Source organism: Mustela erminea, chromosome 11 (genome assembly GCF_009829155.1).
Source record: "Mustela erminea isolate mMusErm1 chromosome 11, mMusErm1.Pri, whole genome shotgun sequence".
NCBI lineage: Eukaryota > Metazoa > Chordata > Mammalia > Carnivora > Mustelidae > Mustela > Mustela erminea.
In genome coordinates, this window is record NC_045624.1 from 24,679,789 (window position 1) to 24,694,500 (window position 14,712).

General features: G+C 37.5%; 1 protein-coding gene across 6 annotated transcripts in view; it reads left to right on the plus strand.

Moving 5' to 3' along the window:
• GRM8 (glutamate metabotropic receptor 8) overlaps window positions 1-14,712 on the plus strand; it is a 732,641-nt gene that overhangs the window by 453,910 nt on the left and 264,019 nt on the right. For all 6 annotated transcript variants that reach the window (XM_032305558.1, XM_032305560.1, XM_032305556.1 and 3 more), the window contains exon 7: window positions 9,978-10,178. In XM_032305558.1, coding sequence (XP_032161449.1) covers window positions 9,978-10,178 — 201 coding nt within the window. The remainder of the gene's footprint in view (window positions 1-9,977; window positions 10,179-14,712) is intronic.

Consider the following 14,712-nt stretch of genomic DNA (forward strand, 5'->3'; position numbering starts at 1 on the left):
CATTAAGAATGAATTGAGGGGCACCTGGGTGACTCAGTCAGTTAAGTGTCTAACTCTTGGTTTCTGCTCACGTCATGATCTCAGGGTGGGGAGATCCAGCCCTACTTTGGGCTCAGGCTTCTGGAGCACACAGGTTTGGGATCCCACCCACCCACCCCCGGTTACATGCACGCACACACATGATCTCTCTCTCTCAAATAATTAAAAATCTTTTTTTTTAAAAGAATGAGTTGAGAATTTATTAATTGTACCATGATCAACCATCTAAAAATACAATGAAAAAAAATTGTTTCATAAGGCTAGAAAACGAAATATCAGGGCATTACATGAAAAGGAATACGTGAGTGACATATCTTTGCTGAGGATTCCAAAAGAAGGTTCGAATAAATGGAGATACTCTGTTTCTAAATGGGACACTTAATATCGCAGCTATTTCAAGTCTCCTGCAACTAATTTTAAAAATCAATACAATTCGAATAAAAGCTGCAATTTTTAGAACTAGCTTAAATAGTTCTAAAGTTTATTTGTGAGAACTATCAAGAATTTTAAAAAGCAAGAGTATTGATAGAACTTGCATGAACAGATGGTAGAACTTATCATAAAATTACAATAATTGTCCAACAGGTAGGAGACTAGTGGCCTAGAGCATAAACTCCAGGTGTATATCCAAGAACATACAGAGTTTGATGTGTGTTAAAAGTGACTTTATATAAATCAATGGGGAAAAGAACATTCAAGAAATAGTGTGGAAGAACTGGCTCATAATTTGAAAAACAAGGTAAGATCTCTACCTTGCAATCAAATATTCTGAGTACTGGGAAACAGTTAAATGCAAAAACCTGAATCCACTGAATGAACTACAATGCAAGTATAAAAACTATGCTTTCCTACAATATAGGGAAATCCTCACTAGGTGAAGTGAATATAGCAGATTAAAAAAAATATATACAGTATCTTCTTAATTTAGGGGAAAATAGAGAAATCCTATAAGGCAATAGGTCAATATATAAATGGTTAATGTGATAGGCTAATAGATATTCTTTATTTTCTTCATTATACTTTTTTCTCACATTTCTACTAATACTGATTAGCTTTTGTGATTAGAAAAAAAATTAAAAAATATTTTTAAAGGCACATTTGAAGCCACATTATAAGGTCTGCAATAACTACTAACATATCTTGGGGCGGGAGATGCATGAGAAGTCCTATCTGCTAGAGGGAGTTTAGGGGGGGATGTTGGATTCTTCTATGGAGTAGTTAAAAAGAAAAACTCTACTATTCACTATTGAACTCTGATGTACATGATCAAGATAATTATGTAAAGAAATGCAACTGTCTGAAATTAATCAAATGCCTTTTCTTTGTTTGGGGACTTAGGGATATATCTGTGAAATAATTTCCTCTTCTGAGCATCTTTTTTTTTAAACTGGTTGTTTTGCCTGAAGATACACTCTTAATCTTACTTGCCTCTTACCTTAGGTTTTTTAGTGTTTTAAAAACCCTAGGGCATTGCATGGAAAATTTAGCACCTGAAGGGGACACCTGGCACCTGCCTGAAGCACTTTTCCATTTCCTGCCAGGCACACAAAGCAGAGAAGTCATTGTGGGCTGATGTAGCACTCTTCAGGGGTTGATTTACAAGTGTCTCCTGATGTGTCCTCAGGCAGCTAAGAGCCTTCAGTTCTTGGGACTACATTTAAATTACAGAAGAAATAGAGAGCAGGTGATTTTCAACAGAGGACCCTTATCTTCTCATTTTCTCTGCCCTTTGTAAATAGATAAGGCAGAGGCTCAAATTAGTTCATTAGTCCAATACATCTGTTTATTCAGGCCATTGACAAAGCCTAGTGCAGAATTGACAAAGCAGAACCTTAGGTGTGGAATTCTCTTTTGAGCTTGATGTTACTTTCTTAGAGAAATCTTACAGACATTTACGCTCTTACCTTCCAGAGCTAAAATACTCTATTGATTTTTATAAATATTAATTTATAAGTTTTATTGGCTTTGGCTTTTGCCACAAATATCTAATCATCTTGCTTATGAATTTCAGCCACATTATGCCAACTTGATCTCAAGTGCATTACTGAAATTCACAAGCAAGATGAGTTTTCTTTTTTTAATGATTTTATTTATTTTTGGACAGAGAGAATGATCACAAGTAGGCAGAGAGGCAGGCGGAGGTGGGGGGAGAAGCAGGCCCCCTGCTGAGCAGAGAGCCCAACATGGGGCTCGATCCCAGGATCCTGAGATCATAACCCAAGCTGAAGGCAGAGGCTTATCCCACTGGGCCACCCAGGCGCCCCAAGATGAGTGTGTTAATATGTCAGAAAAATGCTTACAATGTTACAGGAGTGTATTTCCCCTTTTTTGTATATTTTAATATGTGGTCATTTGTTAATATTTATTAGTATTTCTGTAAAAGTATGTTATTTTATATTATTCTTTAGTTCCTGCTCACTGTTCTTTAAAGGTACACACACACACACACACACACACACACACACAATCTCTACCTACTACTTACCATATAAGACAAGTCAGTTGTGGGTCTAATGGCTAAAAGTTAGAGGAGTTCAGAGAAGTGGAAGGTAAGCCTGGTTTGGAAAAACAAACAAACAAACAAACAAACACAATTTCACAGAGAAGGAGGCAGTGTGATAATTAATAGCCAAGGTTTTGAGTCAGACTTGACTACCATTTACTGCCATAACTATGTGATCTTGGGTAGTTTTTCAAATGTTGAGTCTTAGTTCCTTTATCTATTTAAAAAAGGGGGGAATAATAGTAATTTAGGACTAAAGAGATGCTTCTCATGAAGGGTCCTGCCCATCTTAATTATTTGTGTCCTTTTACTTCTCTGATCTTATTTTCCATAATTGATTCCTTTAACCATCAGATCATAATAAAAAGAGACATGAAACTTTTCTCCTTCAAAAGGTACTACATTTGAAGTAGTTAAAGTCTAAGAGTCATGAAAATGCAGTAACTCAGTTAACCAGACTAATAATACAGGAAAAAAAATCCAGGCTGGTATTTTTTGTTACTGTGGAATTTCCAGGTCTCGATGGTAGTCCAGTTACTGGTTATTCCAAACTATTTTGGAGAATTTTTAGTGGTATTTGTTCACTCCTACCCTTATACAATCTTCCAGCAATCTTAGCAAGTGTAAGGAGGAAACAGAATATGCCCTAGCATCTAGAACTTTAGAACTGTAGGGACCTTGACTGATCATGTTATTCAATCGTCTAATTTCTACTGAGAAGTAAACAAATCCTAGAAAGCTCATGACTTGACCAAGGACACAAAGTCATTTGGCCACTCTGTTAGAACTAGAATGCGAGCCTTCGACTTCTCTGGCCATTGGTCTTTTTTCTTTTTCTTACTTGTAAGATTTTATTTATTTATTAGAGAGAGAGAGCACAAGCAGGGGGAGAGGTGGAGGGAGGGGGTGAAGCAGACTCCCCACTGAGCAGGGAATGCAATGGAGGGCTTGATCCCAGGACCCTGAGATCAGGACCCGAGCCAAAGGCAGATGCTTCATCAACTGAGCCACCCAGGAGCCCCTCAGGCCATTGGTCTTACAACAGTACTACAAATGGTACTTCACTCCTAAGTAAAGCTTAAATTATTGCAATGCTGTAAATAAATGATCAGTGGTATTACTATTATGTGATTACTCTAAACATTTGGGCCTTTTGTTCTTCAAACAATTCAACAAATTTATGTAAAATCTGCATACTTTGTTAGAGGATATATTAAATACTAGAGAATATTAAAAATCAGTTCTTTTAACTGAGGTCTTTCTTGATGCAGCTGGAGAGCCAGAGCCGTCAAAAACAAAACCTTCTTGTTAGCCTGATTTTCCAAATTCTGTTAATGCTGTCAGGGTTCTGCTACCTTGCCTCAAAACACCTGAGTTGTTGATTGCCTTCAAACCTTACTCCCATATTTAATCAGGGCGCCAAATACTGTCAGTTTGACATCTGAAACATATTTTCCCTCATTCTTTTTTTCCTGCTTTTTCAACCTATATCTGCCCTGCCTCCCAGCTTGTATCTCTACCTTCAAACTACATTTGCTTCAATTTACTTTACCCATATTCCCAGAAATATTTTAAATATTGGTCATGATTCTGTGTTTCCAACTGAACAATATTCAATATTCAACGTAGCATTTAAGATACTCTATAATCTGATCTGGGCTGCTATCTTAAAAAATTAAATATCAGTGCTCTTGCCTATCTTGATATGACATCTTACCTGAAGCTTGGAGGCTGAGCAGGAGGTATCCAGGAAGGCATGAAGAGTTACAGAGTGGATATCCGCGTGAAGCCCTATGGTGGGAGATCTCGGGTTATATTCAAGGACCTACAAGCGGAGCAGCAAGAAGCAGGGTGGTGCCAGCAGATGAGGCTGGAGAGATGGGATAGCACATTGCGGAGGTCCCTGGGGGCAGCTGTCCCAGTCAAAAGCCCAGGAATGTGCCCAAGTCCACTTGCCTTGGGTTGTGTTACTTGGGACCCCGATCTAGGTCTGCCCCACTGGCCCATACTCTTTCTCCTGTAGCCACTGCCTCCCTCAGTCAGTCTGTCTTTCCGCCTTACCGTAGGGCCCTTGTTCTCCGCTCCCTAGAGTTTGCATGGGAGCTGCTCGCGCTTCATTGGCCTATCCCGGTGCTTAGGAGAAATTCTTGTATAATTGAATATGCTTCTGTTTCTTTCCCATCTTTCCTCTATTGTATCCTTGAAGCCAAATCAGTTTAAATTCAGTAGAAGGTGACTTAGGTTGGCTGAGTTGATAGCGATTCCTTTTGCGTGTGCAGTGTGATCCTTTCTGGTTCTCACGGATTGTTACTGGTGTGCGTGGTTCACTGATTTCAGTCATCCACTGTGCAGTTAGTGCGTACATGTAGGGCACTGGGAGAGCGGCTTGTAGGATATGACAGTCTTTTCTCTGGTGCATCGAGTAGCGAGATACAGAGTTGTTGTGGAATTCAGAATGACCCTTCATTCTGGTCCTATGTGCCTAAATGTGTCCCTAACAGGTCACGGATTCTCTTCTTTCCTCCTACCCTCCTCTCCACACAAACTGCAAGAAAACAGTGTAACCATTTAAAATAGTTGCTGCATTCTTAAGGGAAAGTCAGAGAGAAACTAAATAAATACTTTTTAACCTATAAATTTAGAATGTGGGATTTTTTTCTATAGCGTGCTAGGATTATAGTAAAAAAAAATCAAACATATTGGATATGTGGTTTCTTGAGAATAAAACGACTGGTAGGACTTCCATCTCTTCCTCCTCCTTTTTCTCTGCTTCTTTTTCTTCTTCTTCACTGAACTGATCAGTTTATTGGATCATCATTATATTAACATACTTTCAGGAAAAGGAAAATAACCTCGAATCTCAATCCATAAAACTAAACTACACCCTGAGAAACCAGAAATTCTTGGAAAGCAAAGCTCAACGACTATCTGTCAAAAAATTTAAAATTCATGTCAGGCATATCTTAGGAATTCGCACTGTAATGTGTATGGCACTCTGCAAACTTGAGCAGATTTGCCTTTTGAAAACCAAGAGGATACATCGTGATGCTTGAAAGACCTTAACTGAGGCACATGAGGTATTACTTGGACCAGTAAGAATTTATTCTGTTGTCCAGGAACATGAGATACAGTCAGAAGTTTTACATTTCATTAATGAAAATGTAAAATAATCTTGCTATAAAATTTATGAGGCTGACTTCAACTCCCCCCTGCAAACACTTTGCTATTTGCTGTTAATTTTAAGCTATACACTAAAGCACCTCACAACTTTACAGTCAGTGTTTTAAATGGATGGCTGACATACAGCCTTTGACAATATTTAGCCCTTTATAGCAATACATTAACACTAACTTTAGAAACTATAGCATAATGAAATTTTACAGCCAATTAAGTTGATGAGTCACTGTTAGCTTCTTAAATTCCTTTTTAGATGAATAAGACAAGCAACTACAGGAATTGAGGAGCAAACCCCCGCTCTTGTAAAATCTTAAGTGTCTTCATGAAGTTGAAATGTTAGGGAATAGAAAAATATGGTGTCTAAACAGCCTGGAAAGAAATAAAATGATTTCTTGTTAAACTTAGAAATGATAATAATGTTCAGTTTTTTAGTTTGTCACCGTGTGCTTCCATCACTTCATGGAAAGAGTCATAGTGTGTCCACTGACTTATGTGACAGTCATCATTAAGCAGCCTTCTGAACTTTTACTTAAAAAAGAGCGCAAAGTTGGATATATTTAATCTCTGCTCATACTACTAGGAGTTTACAACTAGTTAAGGAAATAAATAGTTTAACAAGTGCAAATTTAAATATGTCCCTTTAATGATAGGTATGGTATTTGAGAGTTAATTATAAATCTATTATGTATAAAGTTAAAATTGCTTTAGGAAAAATCAAAAAAGAATATGTCTACTAAGGACACCTGGGTGGCTCAGTCAGTTAAGCAACCAGGTCTTGATTTTCACTCAGATCATAATCTCAGGGTCATGAGATCAAGCCGTACCTTGAGCGCATCCTTTGCACAGAGTCTGCTTGAGTTTTTCTCTCTCCCTCTCCCTTTGCCCCACCCTCTCAAATAAATAAATAAATCTTTAAAAAAAGAAAAAAAGAATGTCTATTCAATTAGGACATCTCCATTAAAATTTATCAGGAAAGTATTGTGTATAATTTATCCCAATTATTGAATATTGAGAAATATCTTTATAGATGGAGTGAGGTTGCATTGGATAAACTGTAGCATTAAAATAAAATCACATTTTTATTTTAATCATATTAAAAACATTTTAGGATAGAGTAAATTTAAAAATATAAAATATTCACACATATCTAGCTCTTACCTATATTCCATGGACTGAAAAATTTCCAAATTTCTTTATGTTCTTGTGGTTATTATTTTCTTTGTACTTGGGCTTGGGCATTTTCTGCCATTTCTGTGCCTGCTGTTCATACTCCACCCAGTGGCAATGGAGAAAAAGAAATTCTCTCTTTAAAAAGAGGGGTGCCTGGATGGCTCAGTCTGTTAAGTAACTAACTCTTGTTTTCAGCTCAGGTCATGATTTCAGGGCTGTGAAATTAAGCCCTGCTTCAGGCTCCCACTCAGTGAGGAATCTGAGATTTTCTCTCTCCCAATGCCCCTCCCCCTTCTCTCTCTTAAACAAATAAATAAATCTTTTAAAAATTGTGCATCCTCTTGATTATTAGAGAAGACCCACACATGCACACAAATAAGTACACAAGAGAAGCAAAGTCAGAAAAACAAGTGATAATGTTCACAGAAGTTGTGTGTGTGTGCGTGTGTGTGTGTGTGTGTATAGCCTAGGGATTTACAGAGCAGCAGCAATACAAACAGCAAACTTGGAATGTAGTGTTACAGACAATGTTTGTGTCCCTTTCGTAGATTTGAAATGTGTTAAAACTCTACGCCCTGATATGAAGGTATGAGGATGTGGGGCCTTTGGGAGGTAATTAGGTTAGATGAAGTTTTGAAGCTAGAGCGCTATCCCTCATGAATGGGATTAGTGTCCTTAAAAGAAGTCACCCGAAGTCTGCTCTCTTCCATGTAATGATATAATAAGAAAACAGCTGCCTGCAACCCAGAAGGTATCTTTCACCAGGACCCAACCATGCTGTTACCCTTAGTCTGGACTTGTAGCCTCAAGAGCAATGAGAAGCAAATTCTGTTGTTTACAAGCCAGCCAGTCTTTGGTATTTTGTTATAGCAGCTCAGACTAAGACAGTGAGGTATCTGTGTTTGGAAATTACAGATTTGTCATGTTCCCAAATTGGGAGATGCTGATTCAGTAAATCTGGGGTGGCCCTCAGGAGTCTGGACTTAAGAAGATAATCAGGAATGGAACAACTGCTCGAGGATTTATAGGATTCATTTCCAGTTATCAAATTTAGCGATACAAAATGAATGAAACTGGGAATCTTCTTATGGACCTACGGGCCTACCCTCAAAGTAGTTATTTCAGTCTTGTATCAAGTTTACTTGTCATTTGCCTCTTGTTTTCTTAAGCAACCATGCTGGTTGGCTCAGGACTATCTGGGTTTTGGTCCTGTATTCTGAGAAATCCCTCGATCCTGGACTAGCCAGAGTGGTTGGTCACCAGATAAGATCTTTAAAGAAACAACTTATCTTTTTGGTTGCTGTGACCATTCTTCAATATTTGTTTATGAATTGTCTACTTTGTGGTGAAAACTATGGGGGAGAAGCTTTTTGGCAGAAGCTGAAAGGGCTGTTTTCACAAGGTCACTTGATGACATTCTGGACATAGCAAAGCCATTCTAAGACCCCAAGGAGACAAAGTGCCAATGGAGATAGGGAGAAGACAGCGCTCCTGGATCTGCATGGATGTTAGCTTAGATCACACAGCTAATGCAATTGAAGGGATCGGTATGTCTTTTGTCATCTTGAAGGTGCTCTTTGTAAGAACAGATCTCCCTTCTCTGCTCTCACACCTGAAAGACCTTCAATTCCAACTGAGGTTTTAGGGAAATGATGTAATTCTCTATAATAATAGCCTGGTTTTAGCACTATTGAGTTTGACATGGAAGCAGACTATGCAGATATATGATAGGCAATTGGAAAGGTGGGCTGGCAGTTAGGTGACAGGAAAGTCCTAGAAAACTAACTTATCAGACTACTGGATTTAATAAATTAAATTGATTAATACAGAAATAGAAAATTGTTGGGTATCTAAGCACAACATGGTGATTATGGTTAATAATACTGTATTGTATACTTGAAAGTTGCTAAGGGTAAATCTTAAATGTTACCACCACAAGGAAAATTAAAAAAAACTTACTATGGAAGGTAATGAACATGTTAACTAACCTTTATTATGGAAATCATTTCATAATCTATACATATATAAAATCATCATGTAGTATACCTTAAACTTAAAGCATGTTATATGCCAATTTTATCTCCATAGAAAGGTTTAAAAATAAAATAAAACAGAAAATTGAGTTCAAGGGGCATCTGGGTGGTTCAGTTGGTTGAGCGTCCAACTCTTGATTTCGGCTCACGTCATGATCTCAGGGTCCTGAGATAGAGCCTCACCTCAGTCTCCGAGCTCAATGCAGAGTCGGCTTGTTTCCCTCTGTTCCTCCTCCTGCTCTCTCTCTCTCAAATAAATCAATAAATAAAATCATTAAAAAAAAAGAAAAAGAAAATTGAGTTCAAGAAGAAAATAAGTTGAATGATTCTTCTGAAGATAGCTGGTTTGCTTAAGGAAAAACTGTCTTTTAATATTTACAAAAAGGGCTCCCAAGTAAAATACATTCAAAATGAGCATAGATATGATGGGGCAGGGGGAGGGAAGACCTTACTTTGAGACACGAATTAAATGATACTCCCGGAACTGAAGTAGATGTAAAGAAGAAAGATCAAGTCACTACCAAAATGTTATGTAATTACTAGAATGTAAAACGTAATCGGACTCAGTAAGGTGGAAATAAAGATAATGAAATTCTATGTTTTTGTTTAGTTTATATCTTTTTGTTGCTAATAGAATAATTTCTGTTCTTTCCAAATAAAAAATGCAATACCCAGTTTAAAAGCCTGACTCAGTATGTATAGGAATAAAATAATTGGGAGTTAAAGTAAATAGTTTTGTCTCATTAAGTGTGCCTCAGAGGGCACCTGGGTGGCTCAGTCACTAAGCCTCTGCCTTCAGCTCAGGTCATGATCCCAGAATTCTGGGATCGAGTCCCACATCAGGCTCCCTGCATCGTGGGAAACCCCCCTCCCCCTCCCCCCCCACCCCCGCTTGTGGCTTGTGTTCCCTCTCTCGCTGTGTCCCTCTCTGTCAAATAAATAAATAAAATCTTTAAAAAAATCAAAAGTGTACCCCAAATGTGGAAATCTTAGCCCTAATGCCATCTTTGAGTAAAATCTAACACCAGTTGATGGTTTACTTTTTTATTTTACAGGGCTGGAGAGAATTGCCAGGGATTCGTCTTATGAACAGGAAGGAAAGGTCCAATTTGTAATTGATGCCGTGTATTCCATGGCTTATGCCCTGCACAATATGCACAAAGATCTGTGCCCTGGATACATCGGCCTCTGCCCACGAATGAGTGCTGTTGATGGGAAAGAGCTACTTGGTTATATTCGGGCTGTAAATTTTAATGGTAAGTCACAAGGTTTGTTTTTTTTGGTCATTAACTACTTTAGAAGTGACAGTGTTTGTTCTCCCCCCCCCCATACACAGAATACATTCAAACAGAGTGGAAAGCCCAGGATTAGAAGCAGTACCCCCCTTTTAATCAGAAGTGTGAGTTTTTCCACCTGCTTTTAAATCTCAAACATATTTTTTTTGGTGCTCCTGAAAGAAGCAGAAGTTAAAAATAAACCTCAATCAATCAAAATATTCTACTTAAATATCACTATTTCAGAAATAACTTAGGACGCTCATTTGGAACCGCTCACAACAGATTAGATTTCTTTGAAAATGTTTTGTTTTCGTGCCATTGTTAGAGAAGGACGTGTAGAGATTTTGTTTTAAAACTGATCTTAAGCTTCTTGAACAGTAAGTTCAACTAGAGGAAGGTAGATGATCTGGATTTGCTACATAGTTCCTTCTGAGTGCTGGGTTAAGTTTCTGTATCTTCTCTTTCCTTGTATCACTTTCAATGATCTGGTTGCTGTAAAGCAATGGGCTGCGTCCTATAAGCTAGAACTGCACGGGATGCCTTGGAGATGGGATTTACTTCCTGCAGAAGCAGAACTTCTGCTCTCTGTGAGTGTCACAGAAACTGATACAAAATAAGATGGACCCACGGCATTCCGCTGAGAATAGCCAACTGCCTGTCTGAAGTGAAGGAATTATTGAATGCTGCTGCTCTTTCATGAAAGCTGTAATGGTTGCGGCTCATGATTTTGACCATTATTTTCAAATGAAATGATAGAATGCTCTGAGCTGTCTAATTCTTTCTGTTTGGCTGTAATCCACACAATGGACATGCCTCCGAGTCACGCACAGCACTGCACTGTCCATCATAATACACTCCAGTGACCTCAGCTGCCAGCCTTTCTCAAAAAAGCACAAGGTCATCTTCAATTTAGAATTCAAGTGGAAACTTCTTCTTTTGCTTTGTGCAGGCAACACGAGGCAAGATTTGGTTTACATTCAACACAGGGTATCCTTATTTTCAGCAGAATTTTTTGTGAGACATTATGTAACAATCCTTTTGTTATGAATATAAATATTAAGGGGAATTTAAAAATAATTTTCTTGCAATTATAAAAATTGAGCAAAAGAAGAGTATTACAATGCAAGGTTATTTATCCTAACATGAGGTTGGGGAACACTCCATTTATCGAAGTAGTTAGGAGCTGTGAAGAGGAATGCAAATGATTATATTTTCTCAATAACAGAAGCTCATCTCCAGAAGATGGGAAAATCTTTAAAGAAACACGAGATTAAAGTATTTTAAAGGTGAATTACCAATTTCTCCCTTATCTTAATCATAGGTAAAAGCCAACCCCTTCCTTGATGACTTCCATTATTATACCATACTGTAATATAATGATGCTATTAAAGACTATTAAAAACATCTTAATGCCTAATGATTATTAAGACAATTTGCCTCTAGACTCCAATGATTCCTGAGTTCTTTTGTCTACTTTTCATAGTCTTTTTTCCCCTACCACCTTATCAGGCTGCTGTTTTTGTGCCTTGTTTTTTTTTTGTTTTGTTTTGTTTTGTTTTTAAGGACTGATCTCTTCCATAATTTGCTTCTTTCAACCCACTATGGACAGAGAAGCACATATAACATTTCATTCATTTAGTCAAGATATATTTATTGAGCACATAGAACATGTTAAACATTGTGATAGGTGCTGGAGATACACTACTGATAAAAACAGTCAAAACAGATAGGAGATTTAGATTTTCTTGGGGAATTAAATATTAACCAAAAAAGCACACAAAGGTGTAATAATATAGGCTGTAATGAGCGCTGAGCGTAGAAGTGTGCCAGACTGAGAGTTTGTAAAAGGGAAACATCCCTACTCTAGGGAGTTAGTGACAGGTGAATCTGAAGGAAATGGGTGTCAGAGATAAGGATAAGATAGAATACAAAGAGGGCTTACAGGCCATTCTTAAGATTTGTTTACCTTGAAAGCAACAGGAACCCATTAAAGCATAATAAAACTGTGTCTGGTATGAGTAAGTATAGTCTTGGTATGAGGGTCATATAAAATACATGAATTTTAGTATATACACTTGAAAAGAATCTCTTTGAGCTCCCTGGAGAGCTGTTTTGCTAATGGCTTGAGACTTGTCTGTATTCCAATAGCTGATGCTACAAGGTAAGAGACCTATGCATAAGCCGATTGTCATGGATTATATACTCCTCCTGATTTTTAGTAATTTTCAGGGAGTTCATAAATTTTTAAATTTCACTGTTAGCTTATTTGTTAGTGTTCATTAATGATTAGTGCCTTGCCTATGATATATGCCTATGATAAAAAGATATATAGGGCAGTTCAAATAGAAGTAGATTATCAAAATCATTTAAAGAGGAAGAAACAATATGGTAAGTAGGATATGGGACTACATCAAGTTCTGACCTTCCAGAGCAGCCATGATGTAAAGGACATCCAGTGGGATATATAACTTTCATTGTGATGGAAGAAAGCCTACCTATTTTTTAAGAGAGGACTAATTTTCTGGGAAACTCTGTCTACAAGAACTGTATCATATGGGACTTTGACAACCTAATAATATGAGCAAAGTTATTTAACAAAACTTTATATAAAAGAAGCAGCTTTCTCTTTGGCTGTTCTGCACCTGTACCCACAATCAAAGCCAAGAATGTAATGCTTGTAACACTGAAGGGTATTTTATTAAAAGAGTTTTCAGGAGGGAGATAATCTTCTTTATCTTGGTTTACAACTTTCTCAAACTCTGATGATATGGGGATTACCATATCCTGTTAAGAATAAATGAAGAGCATTTCCCTTATACTCTGCTTTTCAGACTTGATCTTCAAAAGAATGCTACTCAGAAATTTAACGTTTCAGTCAGTTACTGGGTTGAAGGGGTGGCCATACTCTTGGACACTCCACTTCTCCTAGTGCTACTTGCTGGTCCTAGAAGAATCTTGAAATGTCCTAATAGCTACATGGAGCACACATCAAATCTCCCAACTTAAATATCCTTGCCTTTCACAGGGCTTTCAGAGGAACTGGAGGTAGACACCTAGAATATGTGCTAGGAACCTAGCTAACAGCGATTACATGTTGTTAATTTCGTGTCAATTGAGTGGGTTGTGTTGGTGATGGTCCATGTTCTCACCTAGTGAGATGGCTACCTCACTTCCCAAGGCCTGGAAGTGTGAGGGAACCATTGACCAAACCCCAGTTTCCTTGAGATCAGTTTGTTATATCTGAAGTGCTGAGAATGTACTTGACTAGACCCAGAGCTGCTTACTTACGTGACAACAAAAAATTATTGTGTACTTAGTGTTTTCTTAGCATAGCTATTACCAGCTGTTGAAGAATGAGCTTTGGAAGGCAACTGTCCATTTTGTATAGTATAGCCTTCCATATTTTCTGTCAGGATCACTGAGCTACAAAAGGTAATCTTAAGTAATTAAAAAAAATTGACCAATTGGATGGAATTACCTAGTAATGTCCATTTAAATATTGGACAATGTCTGCTCTAAAGTGTAACTTGGATGTCAAAAAAAACTGTTGTTTAACTGATTCTTTCTGACATTAATGAGATATCAAGGCAAATTGCTTTTCATGATCCCTTTTAATTTGAGGTGGTAAGTAAAACCTTGTCATTGGTAAGAAGGGAGACTCTTCCAGTTTGTAACAGCAGGAAGTGAAGGGGCCCTGACAGCTGGGAGCTGCACAGACCATTGGTATAGAATGAAAGTAACTATTTAAAACTTGGTCTTGCTGAGATTGTAACCTTGTGTGCAGTATGCCTAATTAGATAATGGTTTAAAGATACTTGGTTTAAAAGGTCATGCTTCTTCCAGTCTCTTGTTTAACGGAGAACATAACAATCATCTTAGAATTTCAAATGATAAATGATTAGTATTTCAGGCCAGGATTATTCCATAACACAACAACTAGTTAAAGGTGAAACCCTTAGTCAAACTACTAAACTACAAAGCGGTATTTCTGTCAAAGACTTAAGCAACAATGGTGGTTTGATTGCATTTAATCATTCAAGCTGATATTTTCTCATCAACGGAAGAATTTACCTGAGCCATATTCTACGTGTGTATTTTAAGCACTCTCTGATTCATAGCATATGTGGAATTACTCATGTGTTCCTTACAACTTTTCTCAACCTTTTCTCTGTACTTGGGGAGCCAGAGGGAAACAAAGGCCTGCTTTTGGATTACTTTCATTGCTACCATTTGAACAAAACACTGTTTCTATAAATTTTTTAAATCTAAAGATTTATCAAAAGAAAAGCATAAAATAAAGCAGAGGAGTTCAGATTTTTCAGGAACTTAAGCAACAATGTCAATCCCTTCGTTCTGGTCTAGAGGCAATAAAATATTAATACATCTTGTATAGAATCAGAGATTTTTTGGTTGCCATGAGAACCTTATTTATCATAAAGAGAAAGTGTTGGATAGAATTCCAATGCCATCTCCTCACTCCTTTTCTTAGTACTTGAGCTCACATCAGGGTCAG